The sequence below is a fragment of the Myotis myotis genome, unplaced genomic scaffold (assembly GCF_014108235.1).
Source record: "Myotis myotis isolate mMyoMyo1 unplaced genomic scaffold, mMyoMyo1.p scaffold_m19_p_17, whole genome shotgun sequence".
Classification (NCBI taxonomy): Eukaryota; Metazoa; Chordata; class Mammalia; order Chiroptera; family Vespertilionidae; genus Myotis; species Myotis myotis.
This window is the reverse complement of record NW_023416321.1, coordinates 903,683-927,819: the sequence shown is the minus strand read 5'-3', so window position 1 is coordinate 927,819 and position 24,137 is coordinate 903,683. Positions and strand designations below refer to the sequence as shown.

The 24,137-nt window shown below is 63.0% G+C and overlaps 1 protein-coding gene across 8 annotated transcripts in view; it reads right to left on the bottom strand.

Annotated features, from left to right (window-relative positions):
• The window catches only part of TBC1D16 (TBC1 domain family member 16), a 52,407-nt gene that overhangs the window by 9,568 nt on the left and 18,702 nt on the right, over window positions 1–24,137 (bottom strand). For 4 of the 8 annotated variants that reach the window (XM_036341063.1, XM_036341066.1, XM_036341069.1 and 1 more), the window contains exons 4-8: window positions 4,380–4,541; window positions 3,094–3,241; window positions 1,812–1,979; window positions 793–941; window positions 127–261 (exon numbers count right to left, since the gene is read on the bottom strand). In XM_036341063.1, the coding sequence (XP_036196956.1) occupies window positions 127–261; window positions 793–941; window positions 1,812–1,979; window positions 3,094–3,241; window positions 4,380–4,541 (762 nt within the window). Of the gene's footprint in view, window positions 1–126; window positions 262–792; window positions 942–1,811; window positions 1,980–2,384; window positions 2,471–3,093; window positions 3,242–4,379; window positions 4,542–4,651; window positions 4,724–24,137 lie in introns of those variants that run through there. The other 4 variants (XM_036341065.1, XM_036341067.1, XM_036341068.1 and 1 more) reach the window with 3 other exon arrangements.

The window sequence follows — 24,137 nt, the reverse complement described above, 5'->3', positions numbered from 1 at the left end:
CAGAAATCAATAAAAATATTTTTTTAAAAAATAGCTAATGACCCTCTGCTTCTGGGGTGACTGTATGAACCCCCCGAGCTGCGGCTGCTGGCCCACGCCCTGCGGCCCCGAGGCTGGAGGGGGTACCTCATGCTCTCCACGTTCGGATTGCCTTCGCCGCGGAAGAACTGGCTGCTGCGATCTGTCCGCACCACATCCTTGTCCACCGTGAACTGCACGTTTCGCCAAAACGCCCGGTGCTCCTCGGGGGTCATGGAGAGCCTGGCACAGAGAGGGCCCGGGGTCAGCGAGGGGCGTCTGCAGCATGAACTCGGCCTCGGGGAGGAGAGCTGACCGCAGCCCCGGGGTTAACCAGGCCACTCAGACCTCAGCCGTCCTGGCTCCCGGTGGGCCTCTGAGGCCCTGCGGCCACCCCCGCGTCCAGGTAAGTCTGTTGACAAGAATCCTGCCCAGCTGTGTGGCTCAGTGTTGAGCGTCGACCTATGAACCTGGAGGTCAGGGTTCCATTCCCTGTCCGGGCACAGGCCACGGTTGTGGGCCCCATCCCCAGTGGGGGGCGTGCAGGAGGCAGCCGATCCATGATTCTCTCTCATTATGCATGTTTCGCTCTCTCCCTTCCTCTCTGAAATCAATAAACAATTAATTAAAAAAAAGAATTCTGAAACTCTGACATGTGAGCTGAAGGGGCCTGGGGTCATGAGGCACTCGGGGTCCGGGAGAGAGCACCCCACCCGCGCAGACTGCAGCCCACAGGCCTCTGCAGTCGCCCCCACCCCAGCCCCCCGTGGGTACCTTCTCTGCTCAATCTCCGCGTACTCCTTGCGCTTCTGCGCCCGCAGCGCCTCCCTCTCCTCCGACGTGGACTCGGGGCTGTAGTAGCGAAGCAGGAAGGGCCACACCTCCCCGCGGATGGACACGTCGATGCCGCCGAAGAAGATGGCCTGCGGAAGGCGGCGGCGTTGGGGCAGGGCCCACGCGGGGCGGCCCACCGCGCCCCCAGGTCCCCGTTGGTTCGCGTGTTGGTGGCTTGGCTGCGCCTCCTGACAACTGATGCCCGGATCCAGGGGCCGCGATTTGCACTTGTTTGGACGGGAAAGTGCGGGCCCTCCATTCCCAGGCGGCCGAGCCAGGCTCATTTCAATGTCAATGGCCCCCCGGGGTGGCGCTCCGAGGACCGTGTGGTTCTCATGTCGCGGCCTAATCCCCAGTTTGGACGTGCAGCGCCTCATCACAGGCTCCTCCAGGGGGGGACGGAGACCCCCAAGCCCCAGGGAAGCGGCTTTGGTTGCTAACTGGGCGCGCTCCCCGCTCTGCAAGCCGGGGCACCGGACCCCGCCCCCACCCGGGCGGCCCCGCCCACCCAGACCCCGCCCCACGTGGTGGTCCCGCCCACTCAGAACCCACCCGCAGTCTGGCCCCGCCCCCGGCGGCCCCGCCCCTCACCTTGCGCAGCTTGTACTCCTCCTCCACCTGGCCCCGCTCGTTCAGGTGCCGCAGCCAGGCGGCCCCGCCCACTCAGACCCCGCCCCCAGGTCAGACCCCGCCCCCAGGCCCCGCCCCTCACCTTGCGCAGCTTGTACTCCTCCTCCTCCTCCACCGGGCCCGCTCGTTCAGGTGCCGCAGCCAGGCGGCCCCGCCCACTCAGACCCCGCCCCAGGCCTGGCCCCGCCCCGGAGGCCCCGCCCCTCACCTTGCGCAGCTTGTGCTCCTCCTCCACCTGGCCCCGCTCGTTCAGGTGCCGCAGCCAGGCGGCCCCGCCCACTCAGACCCCGCCCCCAGGCCTGGCCCCGCCCCCAGGCCCCGCCCCTCACCTTGCGCAGCTTGTACTCCTCCTCCAGCTGGCCCCGCTCGTTCAGGTGCCGCAGCCAGGCGGCCACGTCCAGCCTGCGGTACGTGCTCTCCTCGGGGTGCGTCTCGGAGGAGGGCAGTTTGGGGCGTCGGATGGAGAACTTCATGCACGTCTTCTCGTCGGCCACCTGCTGGACAGGAGGGAAGCGGGAATGTCCCACCCGGGCCGAAGGCAGCGGTGCTCCGGGGGGCGGCCCCTCTCCCCTGGGTGGCAACTGTAACCCAACGCGATCAAATGAAAACAGCCTCATCGCCCCTGCTTCCTGGGCCTGGGCTCCCTCCCACCCACGGCCTGCCCCGCCGCCCCCCCACTCTCCTCCCACCCACCCGGGTCTCGGGGTCTCGCCTCCTGTCCCCCACTCTCCCTCCCACCCACAGCCTGCCCCCCCTCCACTCTCCCTCCCACCCACAGCCTGCTCCCCCCTCCACTCTCCCTCCCACCCCAGCAGCAAAATGGAATCAATGCCTCGTTGGGCCCGGCTCGCCCGCCTCGGCCGGAAGGGCCTGCAGTAAATTACATATGATTGGCCACATACAAAGGGAGCGCTGTTCGGGGAGCCTGCCTGTCAGGTCGTCTCCACGGGCAGTCATGATCCGGGGCGAAACTGCAGCTGACATTTAATTCAGAAATCAAAGGCTGTTCGATGTGTGTGGGGGGGTGGAACGGCTGTCCCAGGGAAGCCAGGGGAGGCTCAGGCTGGGGGAGGGAGGGGCCTAGAGTCAGCCGTTTCTAATAAGCACGTACAGCTCCTTAAACAGGTCATTACAGAGCGCTTATTACATGTGTGTGTGCATGGAGCAAAATATGGCAGGAGCCTTGTCAAAACATGACTTCTAGCGAGAGACTGGCGTTTCGAGGAGCCCTGGGCACTCGTTTCAAACCCAGAGTTACTGCCCGGTCAGCCCCGAGCACAGCCCACGAGGCCAGTCAGCCACGGTCACAACCACGAGGCCACAGCCACAGCCCATGAGGCCATGGTCAGCCACGGTCACAGCCCATGAGGCCACAGCCACAGCCCATGAGGCTACAGCCACAGCCCAGGAGGCCATGGTCAGCCATGGTCACAGCCCACGAGGCCACAGCCAGCCACAGTCAGAGTCCATGAGGCCACACTCAGCCACGGTCACAGCCCACGAGGCCATGGCCAGCCACGGTCACAGCCCACGAGGCCATGGCCAGCCACGGTCACAGCTTATAAGGCCACGCAGGAGGAGATGCGTGGAGCCCTGGGCCCCGCCGCCTACCTGGCCGTGGAGGCGGGTCCCAGCGCAGCGCTCCCACTGCTGGAGCGCGCTCGCCAGCTTGTCCAGGCCGCCGTGGTGGAAATGGAGGACCTTGTACTGGCTCTCGCGGCTGGCGACGACCAGCTGGCCGCTGGTGCAGGCCTCGTCACTGAGCGCGTGGAGGGAGAGGGATGGATGTGTAAACACGGTGATTCCCAAGGACAATCAGAGGCCACGGTGGCTGACCTTGGGGCAGGAGGCAGAAGTCCCTGCGGAGCTTGGCTGCTGGCCCAGAGGGGGGCAGAGCGCGTCCAGCAGAAGCCACCCCCTCCCTCCCCCACTTTGCCGAAGACACGAAAGAGCTGGCTCCCTCTCAGGAGGCAGGGACTAGGCCTGGCCTCGTCTGCTCCCCGGAGACCTGCCCGAGAGGCCTTTGTCCCCCCCTCGCCGCCAGGCAGGAGGGTCCCTTCCCTCGGAGAGGAGGCGGCAGGTGCTGGTAGTGGATCAGATTCAGACAGGTGGGTGGCAGCGAGAGCCTCCTCCGTGGGCCCCTCCAGCAGGCGCGGGGCATGCTGGGAGGACCCCCCCCCCCCCTCCGCTCGGGAAATTGCCACCACCCATCAGGCCGGACCTTGGCTGCTTCCATAAAAGGCTGGAATGTGGCTCTGGGTCTGGGGACCCCCTCGGGGGACAGGCCTGCTGCCTTTTAAAACATATATATTTTTTATTGATTTCAGAAAGGGAGAGAGATAGAAACACCAATGATGACAGAGAATCATGGATCAGCTGCCTCCTGCACGCCCCACACTGGGGATCGAGACTGCAACCCTGGCCTGTGCCCTGAGCGGGAATCGAACCGTGACCTCCTGGTTCATAGGTCGATGCTCAACCACTGAGCGATGCTCAACCACTGAGCCACGCGGCCGGGCCCGGCTGCTGCTTCTAAGTGCTGGTCTTTGGTTGGCGCCACCTTCGGCTGGGCCGCCTGCCGGTCAGGAGGGCTCGATGTGGCCACTGGGCAGGACGCTACCAGGGATGGGCCGCCCATCACCAAAGAAAGGGCGCCCCCTCCAGAAAGCCCGCCCATCCTCAGAGCTGCTGGGCGGTGGCAGGCACCTGAGCCACCAGTTCTGCTTGTCCCCCGCCCCTCAACCAGCCACCGCCCCCTGAAGGCGAAGGCGGATGAATGAGTGTGGGAGCCACCCCGACCCACTTCCCGGGGGGCGGCCGTGGCGGGTCCCCCTGTTGGCGACCACAGTGCCCGCAGGGGCTCCGCGCACAGGGCGCTGCCCCCGAGCCGCGCTCACCTGAAGAAGAGGCGCAGGGAGCGCATGTGTCCCAGGTCCACACGGAACACGCCGCAGATCTGCTCCAGGGCCCGCGCCCGCTGCGGCTCGTCCCAGCGCGGGGTCTGCAGGAGGCCGTCGCTGTCGGGGAAGCGCAGGGCGGCGTCCACGCTGGGGGGGGAGCTGGGGAGCAGGGCGTGTGATGGTCACGCGTCTCTCTGTCCATGTGGCCCCGGGGAAGGACGGGACGGCGTGGGGGACCATGTAAACCTGCTCCCCGCTTAGACACTCACACGTGCAAACAGCAGGCTCTGACACACCCCGGGATGAATGACGGAATCATCACAAGTCACGCACAATGACATCTACACGTGGACGGGAAAGCATGTTCCTGGTCAAATTCCGGTCCACTTCAGATGACCGATGAGGTCGTATCGAAAGCCCTGGCTGTGTGGCCTCGGGGAAGTGACCACGCCTCTCTGAGCCTCTGCTTTCCCATTCGCAAAGTGAGGGTGAGGACAGGACTGTGTGTGGATGACGGCCCGAGCTGGGCGCCCAGGTCCTGCAGGCAGTTTCCGGACCATTCTGGACAGCATGGGCTTCTGTTAGGGTCCAGACTGGTTCCCTCTCTTCCTGAACAAATATCGGTCCAGTTAGGAAACATGTGGGTTGTTACTGTTATTGATACTAACCGTGAGCATTTGTTAAACACTCAGCACGGCCTGGCCCGGGTTAACCACTTCTCGGGGCTGTTCTCAGCCGCACGATAACCCTATGAAATGAGCAGCGTCAGGACCCCCACTGCACAGAAGAGGAACCACGGCCCAGAGAGGCTGAGTAACCTTTCTGAGGCCACACAGCGGGGAGGGGGGGGGGCGCTGGGATGTGAACCCCGCTTTGCAGCCCATGTCCTCACCAGCGTAATTTCCTGCTTCTAAGCTGCAAGCGCAGCAGCACAACCCACGGATTCCGCTTTCAAAGAAGTTCACGAATTCGTTTAGAACCCCGGACGGAGAATGCTCTATTGCACGGATTCAGCCACACCGCGGGCGAAAGGCGGTCTCGCGGGATTAACACCCAATCAGAGAAGAGGCTGCGTGGGCTGTGGACCGGCCCAGGCTCCGGGCAAGGCCCCGCTGTGACCCTGCATCCTGCCTTCTGCCTCAGCCAGAACATCACGGTCAGGTGACCAATCTGTGCACCTCCCCTCAGTAGACACCCCCTCCTCAGCCGGCACTCCTCCTCAGCTGGCACCCCCTCCGCAGCCGGCACCCCTCCTCAGCCGGCACCCCCTCCTCAGCCGGCACCCCCTCCGCAGCCGGCACCCCTCCTCAGCCGGCACCCCCTCCTCAGCCGGGCACCCCCTCCTCAGCCGGCACCCCCTCCTCAGCCGGCACCCCCTCCTCAGCCGGCACCCCCTCCTCAGCTGGGTACCCCCTCCGCAGCCGGCACCCCCTCCTCAGCCGGCACCCCCTCCGCAGCCGGCACCCCCTCCTCAGCCGGCACCCCCTCCGCAGCCGGCACCCCTCCTCAGCCGGGCACCCTGGCTGAGGCCGCAGCGCCTACGGATTGTCTGCCCTCTGTCCGTCTGTCCGTCCGTCCTGGGAACCTGCTGTGGGGGAAGCAGCCTCGGGTGGAAGTGGGCAGCTGGGTGGGAGGCGGCAGGTCAGCTGCCCCCCAAAAGGCTGAGGGAGCCTGTCTCCCCACGGGGACCCTGGCCGAGCTGCACAGTGAGACGATTTTTGCAGAACACGGCAGGTTGGGGGGCTGCAGACAGCCCCCGCCGGGCACCCCATGGGCGTCCTAGCCGCTCACTGAGCAGCGAGGCCACCGCGGCCCCAGAAGCCCCGCTCGGCCCACCTCCCCACAGGCCCATCCCGGGCTCCCTCCCAACCCAGCCGGACAGGGGCCACCAAGGGGCATTACCTCCAGCCCCTCCCCACCCCCAGCACCCAGCACCCAGCACCCAGCACCCAGCACCCAGCACCCAGCACCCCCTCCAAAACCTGCCCGCCCGCCCCACAGGCAGGCCGGGCTTCCAGAACCAGCCCAGGGCCGAGACGCGGACAGTGGGTGGAGCCGCTGCCGGGCTGCTGTGGCCGGAGGCCTGGGCCCCGGTGGGGAAGGAGCCGGAAGGGCCCCCGCCTCCCGCAGCAGAAGCCGGCGGAGCCCTTCGCAGCTCCTCAGGGGAAATCAGCCGCATGACTTCACTGGTCGGAGCATTGATTCGAGACGCTGTGCTGGGGCTGCGGCAGCGGCTCCGCGGTGCACCCTGGGGCCCTCGGGCCTGTCCTCGCAGGTGACTGCAGGCGGCGGGTCGGCCAGGCGACATCTGTGTCCCCTCGAGACCGGTGCCCGGCGTTCGGGACCATTTCCCCGCAGCTCTGCAGGCCCAGCTCCCGGCACAGGCGGCACAGAGCGCGCGGCGTCGGCACTCGTGCTGGGATGAACGGGGGGATGTCGGGGAACCTTGAAGTCACGGGGAAAAAACCGTAAGGACATAAAAACCTCAGGAAAGAGGAAATATAGGCGGCTCAATGTTTCCTGTTTTCCCACACGCGGAGCAGCTTGGTTTTGGGAATCCTCGTGTGTGCTGCATAGAACTGGGCCGTTCATACAATTACTGCGTGTGGTGCAGTAAAGGGAAAGGATGGTTTATGTGGGCGATGAATCCCGGTGCGCTGAGTTAAAACGTTTTGCAGGTGAAGCGAGGAGATGCTACACCGAGAAAGGTCGCGCTTGTCAGCTTCTGTCCTTTTCTCGGGATCATCAGGATGCAAACCGAGGCGAAAGAAAGCGCCCCGCAGCGCAGAGCAGGCACGCCCTCTCCTAGGAACCGAGCGGGAGGCCAGCCGCGGCCTCAGTCCTTGCAACTCACCCTGCGGAGCGCTGCCCGGCTGTCCGCCCGCAGGTGGGCGGGCCCTGCCAGTTGCCTTGGGTACGATGCTGGTGTGAGCGACATTCCGGGAGTCCCTGGCCTCAGGAAGCCTGGAGTCAAGAGGCCACGAGGACAGAGGCCCAGCTGCCGGTCAGCACCAGAGCCCCCAAAGCCCGGACAGAGGCCGTCTCAGACCTGCACCCCCACCCCCACCCCCAGACGGCCCCAGGAGCCTGAGGGAGCCGGATGAACAGCCGGACCCAGCCCAGCCGCCCAAGAGGACCATGAGTAAACAAGAGGCCGTGGGTTTCCATGGCAACATTAGGAGCCGTTTGTTACACAGCAACAGGCACATCCTGACACATACGGGAAGCGTCTGCTTCCAGAAAAAGCTGGAGGGGGAAGACACCTCCGAAAGAGCTCAGCTGTGCTTCTCAAGGTCAAAGAGACCTTGAGGCCAGATGCGAACATTTTCAAATAAAACCAAACTTACACATTTGTTCTTGTGTCTCATCCCGAGACCTGAGTCTGCTGAACAATTAATTCATGCAAATGACTCCCCCCCCACCCCCCAGGGGCTGGCCAGGGCTTACGCAAGTCTGCCTGGAGGCGGGTGCTGCGGGGAGGTGTGTGTGTGTGTGGGGGGGGGGGGGCTGTCTCTCCTGGCTCCTTCGCCACCAGAGACCAGTCCTCCGGCCACAGCAGCCGAGCTGGGGTTTCTCCGACCAGGATCTGGGTCTGGAGCCCGGCCTGCTCCACGGGGCGCGCAGCCACGGTTTCGGGAAGGGCGTGCGGGCTGTGGAGTGGGGGAGGGAGGGCTGGGGAGAGGGGCTGGAGACATGCCCCCCTTTGAGGGGCCTCGTAAGTGCCAGAACTTGGCAGCAACAAGACGCCCTTCAGCGGGTGATGGGTAAACAACCCGCACGTGCAGAGAGCAGACATTCAGCGCCAAAAAGAAAAGTGCTGTCAGACCACGAGAAGACGCGGGAGAAACGGAAACGCACGTGACAGAGGGAGAAGCCGGCGAGAAGCCTGCGGGCTCCGTGACCCAGCGCGTGACGGCTGGAAAAGGTAGGCTGGGGGGGGGGGGCAGTAGGCCCGAGCCCAGGGGTGGAGTGGGAGGGGGCAGAGGACTTCTCGGACATGAAACTCTCTGGGGGGGTACTGCACGGGGGATCCAGGTCGTTATACCTTTCTCTCATGGACTGTGAAGCGCCAGAGCGATCCTAACGCCAACTGCGGGCTCTGGTGACGGTGACGTGTCCACGCAGGTTCATTCATTGGCGGGGATGGGGGGGTTGTGCAGGTGCGGGGAGGGGTGCATGGGAACTCTCTGCACCTCCTGCTCAATTGTGCTGTGAACCCTGAAACTGCTCTACAACATAAAGTATCTCAAAAAAGCAAAAATGAAAAGAGTATGTGACACAGATCGAGACTAAACGCAAATAACCAATAAAGTGCTCATGCCCAGAGGAATGACATCAACGGAAACGAGGCAGACGCCGCGCTGGGGAGCCCGTGGGATGGGCAGGGGGTTTAAATGATGAAATCTCGGCGGGTGAGGGTCTGGGGTAGCAGGCGCTGCCCGCTGAGGGGACCCGGCCTGGCCGGATTCCTCCGATCGGCCGTTTGGAAACAGGATGCCAAAGGCTTAGGTGTTCGTCCTAAGGAAGTAACCAGAGGCGCCCGTGACAAAGACACACAGGACTCGGCAAAGAAAAAGCCCCAACACAAATCCAGCACTCATCCGCGACCAGGACTGTGGGCACACGAGGAGGGAGGGCGCCTCCTCCAGCCGCCACAGGCAGCCCCAGGCCTCCTGCGGTGAGCACCCCGTCCGCGGGAGAGACGGGGCTCCCCCTGGTCAGGGCAAGGCGAGGACGGCTGCTTCCCCGAGGCAGGAAAAGGAGAAGAAGTAAACTGTTCCTCCGTGAGGACAATATCACGGAAAATCCCACGGAATTTATAAGACAACCGTTAGAACTAATCCATGAGCCCGGCCAGCGTGGCTCAGCCACTGAGCGTCAACCTATGGGCCAGGAGGCCACGGTTCGATTCCCGGTCAGGGCACAGGCCCCGGGTGCGGACTCGGTGGGGCGGCCGATCAGTGGTTCTCTTTCATCACTGATGTTTCTCTCTCTCTCCCTCTCCTTTCCTCTCTGAGATCAATGACAATATATATTTTTTAAAAGAACTAATACATGAATTTAGCAAGATTGCAGGGTAAAAGGTCAATGTACAAAAATTAATTGTATTTTTAAAGACTAGCAACAGACACATTGAGAAGTATAATATATTTTAAAAATTCCATTATAGCAGGAAAAGAACCCTACATATAATCCTTGGAAATAAATCTAACATAGGACATTCAACAAGACCTTTATGCTATGAAACACAACACCTTGTTGAGAGAAATGAAAGGAAACTGAAATAAACAGAGGTATACCATGTCCATGGATTCCAACAGTGGACACTGGTACGATAGTATCTTACCCAATGTATCTGTATATTCAACACAATCCCAGTAAAAAATCCAGCAGGATTTTGGGGGGAGAAAAATGGACAAGTCGACTCTAAAATTCACATGGAAATGCAAAAGGCCTATAACAAACAAAGCAATTCTACAAAAGAAGAAAGTTGGCGCATTACCTGATTTTGAGACTTAATGTAACCTACAACAACCAAGGCTGCTATGTGGGCATAGGTGAAAGGCGGACTTTTAAATCAAAGGAACAGAATAGAGTCCAGAAACAGACAAATTTGATCAACTCATTACTGACAAAGATACAACGGAGAAAGGATCGTTTTCCACAAATGCGGGGGGCGGGGGGCGGATTAACATCGGCCTCTCCTCACGCCATACACAGACCGTCACTCCAAATGGATCGCAGGCCCAGGTGTGATGCCTCACACTAAAAATTCAACAAGGGTCCGCAAGAAAAAACCTTCACGGCCGTGGAAGAGGCCGAGGTTTCTTAGAACACGAAAAGCACAAATGATGAAAGAATGCATTTATCAAGTGGAAGAAAGAAAAACCCTCGTGCTGAAAACACAGCATAAAGAAAAACAAACATGCAGGCCGCGGCCCCGGAGGCAACATCCACCACACACACATCCAGAAAGGACCCGCGCCCAGGAGTTGTCTGAGGAACCTTGAACTCAGCGAGCATGGCCCATAAAGGGGAAGCGCCCGGTAAGCTGACTTCACCAGAACGGAAAGCCTTCTGCTCTCCGAAGACACTGTTAAGGACACAGAAAGACAAGCCACGGCTGGGAAAAGGGTCTGCAGAGCACAGGTCCGGCGAAGAATCTGGACCCGGAACCTAGCACCCTCAAGACTGGGCGACGAGAAAACAAGCAACACGACGGAAGAAACTGGCCCCGATGCGACAGGTGCCTCTTCGGAGAAGGTGGCCAGTGAGCACAGGACACCATCCTTTCGGGGAGAAACGTCAGTGAAGCGCCGTGTGACACAGAGGAACGGCGTGACCCACTGCGCGCCGGGCAGAATGAGTAAGAAACCAGCACATGGACAGTGCGGGGCGCGGGCGGGTGCGGGGCGGCTGGAATCCCACGCGTGCCGGTGGGGGTGCAAGATGAACAATGAATGCAAAATGGAATGTGGGAAACAGTCCGGCAGCGTCTCAGGTCAAACATCCCACCCCGGGCGTTTACCCAGGAGACCTGGAAAGCGTTCACACAGCATCTGCGTGGACGTTCCGGCAGCTGCATTCGCCATCGCAAAACCGGGAATGAACGCGCATCTCTCCACTGGTGAACGGAGACCCAAACAGCAGCTCCTCTGTACAGCGGACCTCGACTCAGCGATACAAAGTAGCAAGCAGCAGATACAGAGTAGCAAGCAGCGGATACAGAGTAGCAAGCAGCGGATGCAGAGTAGCAAGCAGCGGATACAGAGTAGCAAGCAGCGGATACAGAGTAGCAAGCAGCAGATACAGAGTAGCAAGCAGAGGATGCAGAGTAGCAAGCAGCGGATGCAGAGTAGCAAGCAGCGGATGCAGAGTAGCAAGCAGCGGATACAGCGTAGCAAGCAGCGGATACAGAGCAGCAAGCAGCGGATGCAGAGCAGCAAGCAGCGGATGCAGAGCAGCAAACAGCGGATACAGAGCAGCAAGCAGCGGATGCAGAGCAGCAAACAGCGGATGCAGAGCAGCAAGCAGCGGATGCAGAGCAGCAAACAGCGGATGCAGAGCAGCAAACAGCGGATGCAGAGCAGCAAGCAGCGGATGCAGAGCAGCAAGCAGCGGATGCAGAGCAGCAAACAGCGGATGCAGAGTAGCAAGAAGCGGATGCAGAGCAGCAAGCAGCGGATGCAGAGCAGCAAGCAGCGGATGCAGAGCAGCAAGCAGCGGATGCAGAGCAGCAAACAGCGGATGCAGAGTAGCAAGCAGCGGATGCAGAGCAGCAAGCAGCGGATGCAGAGCAGCAAGCAGCGGATACAGAGTAGCAAGCAGCGGATGCAGAGCAGCAAACAGCGGATACAGAGTAGCAAGCAGCGGATGCAGAGCAGCAAACAGCGGATACAGAGTAGCAAGCAGCGGATGCAGAGCAGCAAACAGCGGATACAGAGTAGCAAACAGCAGATGAAGAGTAGCAAGCAGCAGATACAGAGTAGCAAGCAGTGGATACAGAGTAGCAAGCAGTGGATGCAGAGTAGCAAGCAGCAGATACAGAGTAGCAAACAGCGGATACAGAGTAGCAAGCAGCGGATACAGAGTAGCAAACAGCGGATACAGAGTAGCAAGCAGTGGATACAGAGTAGCAAACAGCGGATACAGAGTAGCAAGCAGCGGATACAGAGTAGCAAACAGCGGATGCAGAGTAGCAAGCAGCGGATGCAGAGTAGCAAACAGCGGATACAGAGTAGCAAACAGCGGATGCAGAGTAGCAAACAGCGGATGCAGAGTAGCAAGCAGCGGATGCAGAGTAGCAAGCAGCGGATACAGAGTAGCAAGCAGCGGATGCAGAGTAGCAAGCAGCGGATACAGAGTAGCAAGCAGCGGATGCAGAGTAGCAAACAGCGGATGCAGAGTAGCAAGCAGCGGATACAGAGTAGCAAGCAGCGGATGCAGAGTAGCAAACAGCGGATGCAGAGTAGCAAGCAGCGGATGCAGAGTAGCAAGCAGCGGATGCAGAGTAGCAAGCAGCAGATACAGAGTAGCAAGCAGCGGATGCAGAGTAGCAAGCAGCGGATGCAAAGCAGCAAACAGCGGATACAAAGTAGCAAGCAGCGGATGCAGAGTAGCAAACAGTGGATACAAAGTAGCAAGTCTCGGATACAAACAGCAAAGGGGATACTCAAGTGCATGGTGTTAAGTGAAAGAAGCCGGACCCAAAGGCTGCATGAAAGGCTACTCAGCATCACTGACGAAGATCCAGCGGAGAAAGGGTCGTTTTCTGCAGATGGCGTTGGAGCAGCTGGGTATCAGTGTGTGTGTGTGGGGGGGGGGGGGGGTGGCGATTGACATCCACCTTTCAACTATTTGCATTGCAGGGTAAAGTGCAAACGCAAACCACAGCGAGCCGCTGCTGCACGCCTGTTGGGAGGCTAACCTCAAAGACTGGCCCCGCCCAGGCCGATGAGGATGGGGGGAGCTGGAACTCCCACCCCTGCTGCTGGGAATGGACAGAGTGAAACACCCACCCACCCCACGGCCTGGTCATTCCACCCCCAGGATGTATCGAGAGCGATAACAGCACAGGTCCATGTGCAAGAATTCTGCACAACAGTCCGTGGCGGCTTCATGTGTGAGAGCTGAGACCTGAACCAGCCCAGCAGGCGAGCGGATGGCCCAGCTGCGGTGGACACCTACAGTGCAGGACTCGGCGCGAAAAATGAATGAACTGAGGGTACAGGCCACGGTGTGAAAAAGCATTATGCTGAGTAAAGAAGCCAGATAAAAAAACCCCAAAAAACCCACAAAACCTCAGACAGCACGATTCGTTTATACAAAATCCCAGAAAATGCAAACAAGTCTACAGTGGCAGAGGCAGGTAAGTTGTTTGGGGGCAGGGCCGGAGGGCGGGCGCCTTACAGAGGCCATGAGGAGCCTTGGGAAATGGGGAAGCTCATGACCTCCACGGTGGGGATGGCTTCAGTGGTGCAGACATGTCAAAACTCAGCAAACCGGGCACTTTAAATACATACCGTTTATTGTACCTTAATTATACTTCAATGACATTGCAAAAAACCCCCAAAGACCAACATTCAACTCAGTATGATTACTAGGTTTCTAACAATAGGGGAATATTTTCATATATTGTGATACATTTTATAGACGTATTTATTGACTAAAGGAAATTCTCACACTATTATATTGAAAGAAGAAACTGGGATACAAAACTCTATGAAATATGGTTTTATATCTGATGTATATTTACTGGTATTTTATATCTACACTAGAGGCCCGGTGCACAAAATTCATGCACAGGTAGAGTCCCTAGGCCTGGCCAGGGATCAGGTCCCCCCCACCCCTCCTTCCCTCGCTCACTCCCTCACCCTTGCACCCTGCTTCCACTGGTGGCCCGCCATGTTCTGTGCCGCCCCCTGGTGGTCAGTGCACATCATACTCCCATGCCCCTGGTCCCACACCCAGGGGACACTTTGCGCATGAGCCTTTTATATAGAGAGAGATTGTATAAGTAGGAAAGGATACCAACATTATAATAACAAAAACTTTAGATGGCATGTTGGTGGTTTATTTTCACCTTGTTCTTGATTTTATAAGTTTTCTAAAAGCCGTAATGCATCATTCTGATCATCAGAAACAACAAGCTAAACCCAACAACACAGAACAGGGTTAGGCACCACGACCAAGTGGGACTTCGGCCAGGAATGCCAAGGTGGCTCAACACGCGGAGGTCAAGGTCACACGCCAGGTCAGTAAAGGCCAGAAACCGCAGAACCATCTCATTAGCTGCAGAAAAAACACGCGATGACAAAAATCCAACAGCTTTTCATAATAAAAACCCTCGTCAAACGACAAATAGAAACACACCCTCAACCTGGCAAAGGCATCGAGAAAAACCCACGGCGAGCTCACCCTCAGGGAGACACGCTCACTCACTCTCTGTGCTTCCGTTCAGCGTGGCAGGGAGGTCCTACTGGGGACAATCAGGGCATGAACATCATGCACATGCACGCACACAGGTGCACGCACACAGGCGCACACACGCAGGTGCACGCGCATGCACGCCGGTGAGCACACGCACACAGGTGCACGGAAGCAAGCACGCACGCACGCAGGCTGGATCAATCCACCCCTGGGCTGGGCGCTGCCTGGTCCTGCGGCCCCCGAGGCTGCCCCATGCAGGGCGGGCTGGTTCGGGAAGCATCCAGGACATCAATCACGGCGGCCAGCGCGCCAGGCCTGCGCGGAGGCGCCCCTGCGCCAGTGTGCGCGGCCTACCTTTGGGAGCCCTCGAATGGGGTGGTCGAAGCAGAGCCCCGAGGATTCCGTCATTTAGCCCCTGCAACCTGCGGTGGGCGAGCCCGCGGTGTCATCAGCCCACACCGGGGCCAGTGTGGCCTTCCCCCCAGCGCGACGCCACAGCCGCGGGTGGGGGCAGACCGGGCGGAGCAGGACATAACCACAGCCCTGCCCGCCCAGCCCTGCGGAGCCGGAGGACAGTGCCGCCCCGGGCGCTCCCCGCCTCGAGTCCCGGCCGCAGAGCCCCGGGCTAACGGTGAGGCTGGAAGTCACGGGAGGAGGAGAGCGGCGGTTCCTCGGGTTTGTTACCAACACGATCAGGACCAGACACGCAGGCAACCTCGCTCCCTGCGCGGCGCTGGGCGGCGAGAATGACGGCCGCACGCGCCTCCGCTGGAGCCGTTTCCCGTGGTTTCTGTGTGAGTCCAACCGAGCAGCATCGTCAGGTTCTCGGCAGCAGGCGGAGCCGTTTCACCTGACCCGCCGCCTGCGCCCGGGCCTGCGCTCCGGCCCTGTAACCGCCGGGCCCGTGGGTCTGGCTGCGGCTGCCAGGCGGGCCCCTCCGTAACGCGATTACCGGCCCGTTCAGCCCGGCCGGAGACGCCGCTGGCAGGAGCCATTTGTTCCCCGTCCTCCCCGAGGCATTTGCAAATGTGCTCGAGGCCCAGGGAGCCGTGGGCACCGCTAATAAATCCCGCACCATAATGAACAGGCACCATAATGAACAGCCCGCAGCGGAGGCCACGCCTCTCCCCCCTCCCCCCACCCGCTGGCTGCTGAGCGCCCTGCCCCTGCCCCTGCCCCTGCCCCTGCCCCTGCCCCTGCCCCAGCCCCAGCCCCTGCCCCAGCCCCTGCCCCTGCCCCAGCCCCTGCCCCTGCCCAGCCCCTGCCCCTGCCCCTGCCCCTGCCCCTGCCCCAGCCCCTGCCCCTGCCCCAGCCCCAGCCCCTGCCCCTGCCCCAGCCCCTGCCCCTGCCCCTGCCCCTGCCCCTGCCCCAGCCCCTGCCCCAGCCCCAGCCCCTGCCCCTGCCCCTGCCCCAGCCCCTGCCCTTGCCCCAGCCCCTGCTCGGCCCACCCGGCCTTGAAATCCTCGCTGCGGAGACAGCAAGGGAGCGGGCTCACCTCCGAGAGCCCAGGCCCGAGTTGCACGGCCGTTTACAGGGATGGCACCCGGATAAGAAATCGGGACCTCGCGGCTCTCCTCCGCGGCAGGTGCGCAGCCCATTCAGGGCTGAGCCCGGGAGGGTGGGTGTGAGCAAGAGAAAACGAGGGGCGACCACGGCTCCACCCCGCGTGGCCCCGCAGAGCCCGCCGTGTCTGGTTCGAACCCGCTCCCAATGCGCAGCTGCGCGAGGAACTCGGGGTCCCCGGTCCCGCCCCACCCAGCGCCTCACCCATCATGTGACTCTTTCAGAGCTGAAGCCGCGACCACACTGAAAACCAGCGCTGTGGCCGGGCCGGTGTAGCTCCGAGGCTGAGCGTCAACCCATGAGCCAGGAGGGCTCAGTTCCATTCCCGTCGGGGCGCAGGCCCGGGCTGCGGGCTCCATCCCCAGTGCGGGGCCTGCAGGAGGCGGCCGGCCCGCCCATGGCTCTCTCTCCTCTTTGATGTTCCTGTCTCTCCCTCCCCCTCTCTCTGACATCAATGCAAACTCGTATTAAAAGAAACAAACACGAGGCCGGAGGAAATGGGCCCACACGTTACAATGGCCGCGCTGGGTGCAGCGCGCAGGCCTCTTCCGTGTCCCAAAGCGTCTCCCGTGCGTAGCCGTCACGTTTAGAAAGAACGAGAGAGACAGCCCCTAACAAACCATTCAAACCGCCAAAGGCAGCCCAGACATGACGCAGCGAAACCCACCCCCTCTCAGCAACAGCCACCCCAGCAGACCCGTCCCCCGGGGCCGAGCGAGACCAGCCCGTCCGCAGCCACACCTGTCCATCCTCGGCCGGGAAGAAAACGAGGTGAGAAAACAGGCGGAGCCCTGGCTGGTGTGGCTCAGTGGAGAGAGCACCGGCCTGTGGACTAAAGGGTCCCAGGTTCGATTCCAGCCAAGGGCACATGCCCGGGTTGCGGGATTGATTCCCCCACACCCCCCGCCCCCGCAGTAGGGGGCATGTAGGAGGCAGCCAATCAGTGATTCTCCTCACTGGTGTTTCTCTCTCTCTCACTCACCCTTCCTTCCTCTCTGAAATCAATAAAAAACAAACAAGCAAACAAACAAAAACCAACAGGCAGACCCAGCGCCTCAGCGCCTCCCGGTGCAGCTTCCTCTGCCCACCAGCCGTTCTCTGCCTTCAGACCCCGGCGCCCACGCTGGGCCTCCCATCCCCGCAGATGGGGGCAGGGCTCTGGCGTGGCCGCTGCCGTAACAAGTTACCACCCACCGGGGCCTGACAAGCCACAGGGAGGTGCTCTGTCCCCGTTCCGGAGGCCAGGCATCCCAAATCCTGGTGCCCCTGGGCCGCACACCCTCTGCTGGCCGGGGAGGGTCCTTGGGCCTCTCCCGGCCCTGGCGGCTGCTGTGGACACTCCTTGGCTGTGGCCGCATCCCTCCGGGAACCCCTTCTGGTCACAGGCCTTCTCTACGTCTGTGTCCTTTACTGTCTTCTGAGGACGCTCACTGGATTTGGGGCCACCTCCTCCAGGATGGCCTCACCTTGATCCTCACCTTCATCCCGTCTGCAGAGACCCTTCCCAATAAGGACACACTCTGGGGTTCAGCGGGGGGACACATGAACTGGGGGGACTCTGTTCAACCCAGTGCAGACCCGTGTGAAGACACATCTAACTGATTTTCATGACGAGGAAGCTGGGCAGGTGGAAGGCTCCGGGGCCCTCCCACCGGCCCCAGGCTGGCGTCTCCTATTCTCAAAGGGCCGGGGGCACTGAGTCAGACGCGGGGTGCGGCCCAGCCAGGCACTCTCCTACCAGCGTTTCCCACTGACCCTCCTTCGCACCCCTGTACGCTGTGCTAAATGCTACTTAGTGGCTCATTAACTTCCTGCGTGAAGACCCCTCTAACGGCACGCTCCCCCTCCGCGGGCCTCCACTCCCCGCCGCTGACAACTGCCAATCAAGGCTGCAGAGGTCCCAGGGGACCCAATTAGGGGCCCCCCTCCCACCAAACTCGCTCCAGGAAGCGGGATTTCAACGGAGAGCAAGGAGGTTACCGAGCATCACCCCCAGACGTCTCTGCTCCCGGAAGTAGCTGCTGCTTTGAAAGCTCCCGCCTGGGCCCTGCTTATATTTCGGCGGCGCTGGCAGCTGCCACCCACCCAACGGGAGATCAGGGACGAACTCTGAGGAGCACCCGCGGGAATCAGCAGAGCCGATGCCTGTGAGCACCCACCCCCTCCCGCCCCCAACCCCCACCCAGTGCGCGGGGAGGGGGGAGCGAGCGTTTGGTCCCATCCCCGCAGCGCAGGCCCATGCGCCCTCCAGCCGCGCCCCGTGCACACTGGCACCTCTACAGGCGCTGGGCACAAGCGCCACTTGCGGGTCTGCATTCCCGTTGCAAACGCCAGACAGAGGCGACCCGCGCCGCAGCGTGGGATCAGAGCCCTGCCCTCGCCCTGCACCCGGGGTCACCATTTCAGAGCGCCCCCGAGAAGCGCCCCCAAAGCCCTCCCTCCTCAAAAAGGCACCCACCCGGCGGGACCAGAGCGGCCGCCCCTGGCACAGCGGGGATGAATGGGTTTAATCTTGGGAACCAACGCCCTGCGGGGCCTCCCACTCCCCAGGGAGGCCTGGCTGCCGGCCGCAGGGGCTGGGCCTTCAGGGGAGACGTCACCGTCCCCGTGAGGGCGACAGGAAGGTCTGGCTGAGCAGGAGCCTGCGCCACACCCCGTCTGAGGTCCTTCCCGGGGCGGGGCGCCAGGGGCTGCGTTTGTCAGGACGCGGGAGGAGCCGGACTGAGGCCAGCTGTCCCCTCTCCCTGCGGCCCCGCGGCCCCGCGGCTGTTTCCGGGCCCCCTTCGCAGCCTGGAGCAGAGCCATCTGGGGGGATCTGGTGTCCGTGGGGCCCCGACCCGGAGGTGGGTCAGGCCCGGGGTGGAGGGACCCGCAGCCGGGAGCGCGGAGGGAGCATCAGGCCACGCCCCCCCAGGGGCAGCTCCCCGCACCGGGTGGGGGACAGGCTTCTGTGAGGATGGCTATTTTTAAATCAGAGTAAACAGCCCCGGTGACCCGGTCCTTCTGGGAGAGCGAGGCGGGGCGGGAGGGGAGGGGCCGGAGGCACCGTGGCTGCCAGCCCTGGCCGGCCTCACGCCTCCGCGCGGCCCTGGGCGCTGCCCCAGCCGGTTCTCCGGGCAAAGGGCGCTGCGAGGGCCCGGCGGGGATTAGGGGACAGCGCTGGCCAGACCGGCAGGGCCTGCCCCTCCTGAGCCTTCACTCTGTGGCCCCGGGGGGGGGGGGGGGGGGGGCGCCGGCCGGACCCTCTGAGGGTCTTGGCGGACTCCGTGTGCGACCCGAGGGGAACGGCGTCAGCGCGCAGGGACCAGGCCGCCCGCCATCCGAACGCGACTGAAAACAGAAACCAAGGACAGCAAACACGCGGGGGAGACGGCCCTGCGCCTTCTCTCCTGACTCATGCCCCGCGCGTGTGAGCGCGCACCCCGTGCATGTGAGCGTGCACGCGTGCGTATGAGTGTGCCCCCCGTGCGTATGAGTGTGCACCCCGTGCATGTGAGCGCGCCCCGTGCATGAGTGTGCGCCCGCACATGTGTGTGCACATGTGCGTGTGAGTGTGTGCCTGCGTGTGTGAGCATGTGCATGTGAGTGCACACATGTTTGCGCGTATGTATTGTATACATGTGTTTATGTGCGCATGTGTGAGCTTTCATGTATGTGTGTGCATATTGTGTGTGCTGTGATGTGTTCATGTGTGTGCGCACATGTGCCTGTGCATATTGTATGTACGCTGTGCCGCATGTCCGCGTGTGCACACATGTGCATGTGTATCGTGTGACATGTGTACAGGGCTGTGCTCGGAGCCAGGGCCCTCCCTCGCTGCCCAGGCCCATGTTCAGTTTTGAAAGGACAAGAGCCCCCTGGGCCCCAGCCGCTGCCGCTGGGATCGGGGAGGGCAAAGGTCCCATGTTCGCCCAGAAATCACGCCTTTATTTGCTCGGAATGTTTCCCCTGACACCTCAGGGAGGCGCTGCCCGCCACCAGCCGGGCTCCTGGGCAAGGGGGCAGCTGCCCCGTCTGTATGTTCTTTCCCAAGTCACACAGCAAGGGCGCCCCCACCTGGAGACGGCGCTGGGCGGCGGGCCCTCCCCTGCTTCAAACTGAAGGCGGCCCCACACGCTCGCTCCATCAGGCACAGTCCCCAGGCGCCCGGGCAGGGGTGGGGGGAGAGGGGGGAGGGGGAGGGGGCAGCCCCATCCACCCAGCGGCAGGGGCCACGCCCACACCGCCACCTGCGCCCTCCCCCAGCCAGGCTGCTCCCAGATTTCAGAGAGGAAGGAAGAGAGGCTAGAAACATCAATGATGAGAGAATCATTGCACGCCTCCCACTGGGGATGGAGCCCACAACCCGGGCACGCGCCCCGACCGGGAATCGAGCCGTGGCCTCCTGGTCATCGGTCGGCACTGACAGCTGAGCCACCGCGGCCCCTTGCTGTCGGTGGATCCCTCGCAAAATCACAGCCTCGCCTGACGAGCCCGTGCAGTCAGCCCTGACCTGTCCTCCACGTGCTGTGGCCTGGAGCTGGCCCAGCGGCCGTGTCACCCTTCCCCGCCCACGCCTGCCCTCCGCCCAGGCCCCTCGGCCCTCGCGCCCTGGCCGCCAGGAAAAGCCAGGACAGACGGGCTTCCCCGGAGGCGGCCCTGAGGCTGGAGAAGGGAGTGGCGGCGGGAGGGGGCGCTGGGCCCGGCTTTGTCCTCTCAGACGGGATCCCGGGGCCCCACGGGCACCCCAACTGTGGGGACCCCACAGGCCCTCATACACGGTCCTGCTTCCCCGAAGAACACCACTGCAAGCCCAGGGCCGGGTTGGCCCTTTAACACCTGGAGTGGCGTCCTCCAGCCGCCTCCCCGCTGCCCGCCCCGCCCCGCGCTCACTCCTGCGTGGGGTCACGCCCCCATCCCCATCACCAGGTCACCATCACCCGGGTCCCAGCCTCGAGAGCAGGCTGAGCCGGGTCCGAGTCTCCTGTGAGTGACAGAGAGGCCCCAGAGTCAACACGACGCGGGTGCTGGGAGGGGGACAGGGCAGCGCCGCCCACCGCCCCCCCCCAGGCGACGCCCTAACAGGTGCCTCTCCCTGCCAGGGCTTGGCCAGGCCCAGAGCTCCGGGCGGTTCTAGAGGCTTCTCCCGGGGGCGGGCTGCCGCGTCGCTGGGGGACGGGGCGGACAGGTCATCACAGGCGCGGCGCCCTGTGACTGCGGTGGTGGCTGCTGAGTCACCAGGCATCGGGCTCGGCTGGGCCGTCCCGGGACCGTGACTCCAGCTGTGGGCCCTCAGGGACGCGGGCCTGTGAGAGCCGATTACGGCTGACCTTCGTGGGGCTCCCCAAGCTCACAGTCACATGCGCTGAGCTGTTTCCGGGCCCAGAGGCTTTGCAACTGAGCCCCTCGGGCAGTGGGGCCCTAACCCAGGCCCCCGGCCCCCAGGTGCCCCACCCCCCACCCCCGGCCCGGCCCCACTGCTTTGCTCTGAGGCAGCAGGGAGGGTGTTTGGGGCCCAGCCCGGGCCACACGGGGGGCTGAGCCGCATGTCCAGTGAACGGGGGTGGGGACGAGGAAACAGGCCCCTGGCCGGGACCCACTGAGACGGCACTAATAACACTATTGTTGTCACGAGAGCAGGGGGTCCAGCCAAGCCCACTCCAGACAAGGCCGCCCTGAGACCCGGCGGGCCGTGCCCGGGGTCACCGCATCCACAGGGGGCGTGACAAGGACAGGACGCAGGCCATGTCCGTGCCCGCTGATCCTGGCTGACCCCACCCCATCCTGGGTCTGACATCAGCCGGTGCCCCTGCCCGAGGCCCGGAGGCCAGAGGCCAGGCCTGGGGAGGCCCCCCGTGCCTACGGCTCTGCCCCAGGCACCGGGGAGGAGGTGGAGAGTCTGGCGGTGCGTCAGCTGGAAATAGAGGCCGAGCCAGGAAAGGCCCGGCCAGTGGCCCTCGGCCCAGGGAGCCGGCTGGGGTCTGAGCCACTGGCCCTGCGAGGGCACCAGCAGCACGACCCGCTCGGAAAGGAAACCCAGCTCAGGCCCGGCCGGGGCGGCTCAGTGGTTGAACGTCGACCTCTGAACCAGGAGGTCAGGGTTCGATTCCCGGTCGGGGCACAGGCCCGGGTTGCAGGCTCCATCCCCAGTGTGGGGCGGGCAGGAGGCAGCTGGTCCATGATTCTCTCTCATCATTGATGTTTCTCTCTCTCTCTCCCTCTCCCTCCCTGAAATCAATAAAATAATATTTTTTAAAAAAGAGCAGGTGGGAAGGGGGAGGGGGAGGGGGAGGGGGAGGTGCAGGGGGAGGGGGGAGGACGGGGAACTTCCTCTCCAGGCGGCCTATGGCCCTCACAGCGGGGGCGCCCTGGGCTGGGGGTGGCTGGCCGGGGGTGGACACCCCTGCTCCTCTGGGGGAAGCCTGCCACCTGCTGGGCACACAGATCCCTCCAGGAAGGGCCACCTTGGGGGAAAATGGAGAGCAAAGGCAGTGCCGCAGCCTCGCCTTCGTCCTCTGGGCACGGGCAGGAAGTGGTGCCCACACAGACCCACCGCGGGGGCTGCAGGGAACGGCCATCACTTCGCAGGGAGCGGGCCCAGGGGGACCTCGGTGCCCGCGTCCACAGCAGCCTGTCCGGTTGGCGCCTCCCCGCGCGGGGCACACTCCGTGGTCCCTGCACCCGGGTGGGGCTGTGGACAGAGACCCCTGGTGCCCGGCTCCGGCCTCCACAGCTGCCACGCCACCAAGTGCGGTTTGGAAGCTCAGGGAACTGTCACTTTCCCTCTTTTTAAAATATATTTTTATTGATTTCAGAGAGGAAGGGAGGGGGAGAGAGAAACATCAATGATGAGAGAGAATCATGGACCGGCTGCCTCCTGCACGCCCCCCACTGGGGATGGAGCCCACAACCCGGGCCTGTGCCCCGACCGGGAATTGAACCCTGACCTCCTGTTCCTAGGTTGACGCTCAACCGCGGAGCCACACCGACCGGGAGGAACTGTCCCTTTCAACGGCAGAGAAAAGAGCCCGTCTCGCTTCGAGACGTGAGACCCACACTTGTCACGAGGGTCGCCCCGGAAGGTGCCAGCCCGGCTGCCTCTGTCTGCCCCCTCTCCCGGGGGACAGCGGCCCAGTGACGCTGTGGTTGCCGGGACTGTGGTCGCCAGGACAGCGCCCACGCAGAGCACGGGCAGCACACGGAGCTGCTGGTCACCCGACACCTGCCCGGCAGCCCGCCAGGCCCGAGAGAGGCCGCGGCGACCAAAAATAATCCTGCTGTTTAAATATTTACGGAGGCAGCCGGATCCCAGCCGCCATCCGCACAGCCGCCCCGCCCCCAGCCAGGGCTCCCAGGCCACCCCCACCTCCCGGGGTCCCTCCCTCCCCGTCCCCGGATGTGGGGGGTCTCCTTTCCCAGGACCCACGTGAGAGATGCCGCCTCGTCCCAGGACATGTCCCCTCCGACTTCCTATTCCCTGTTCCCCCCACCCCGCAGGCGCCTCCCTCCTGTAGCCCTTTCTAGCCCCAAAGCCCCCAGGGAGATGCCCCGCTTCCCTAGAGGGGCTGCCCCCCATTTTGGAAGCCAGCAACACGCTGAACAATGGGGTGCACCCGCTGGAGCCCTGGGCTGCTCTCAGCATCTCCTCCCGGGACGCAGGAGGTTGGGATGCGCCCACCAGGACTCCAGGACCTCGGGGCCACGCCTCCTGCATCTCTCGGAGGAGAAATCGAGGCAGAGAGGGTAAGAACGGGCCAGGCCGGAGCGGGCAGGGCCGGTGTGCCTGGGCCTGGGCTCCGGGCCCACATCAGGGCCCCGGGCCGCCACCTGCAGCCAAGGAAGCCGGGACCTGCTCACGCCACCTGCTGTGGGCGGCCGGCGAGGAGTCCGCGTGGCTGGGCCGAGGGGGGCAACACTTTCGGGTCCCCTGAAGCAGGGACCGGTTCTGAGTGTCGGCGGAGGGACCCCAGGGGCCTTTGGTCCCCGCACATCACGGGCAGGGCCATGGGTGAGGGAGCGGAGGCCCGCGTGACCTCGCCCGCCCTTCCCCTGCAGCCCCCGAGTCAGCACAAAGCGAGGCGGGGCCGGCGGTTGCATCACAGACGGGTCCCCCACGGCAGGGCATTTCGTCAGCTACGGGCCGCATTGCGACAGCTGCGAGGGCTCCGCAGGCCCCGGCTCCCGGCAGCTCCCGTGGCCTCCGCTCGGTCCCCAGAGCCACGCGGGCCTCCGCCAGGGCTGCTGATGCCAGAGCGGCCCCTGGGGGGCTCCCGGCCGCGACAG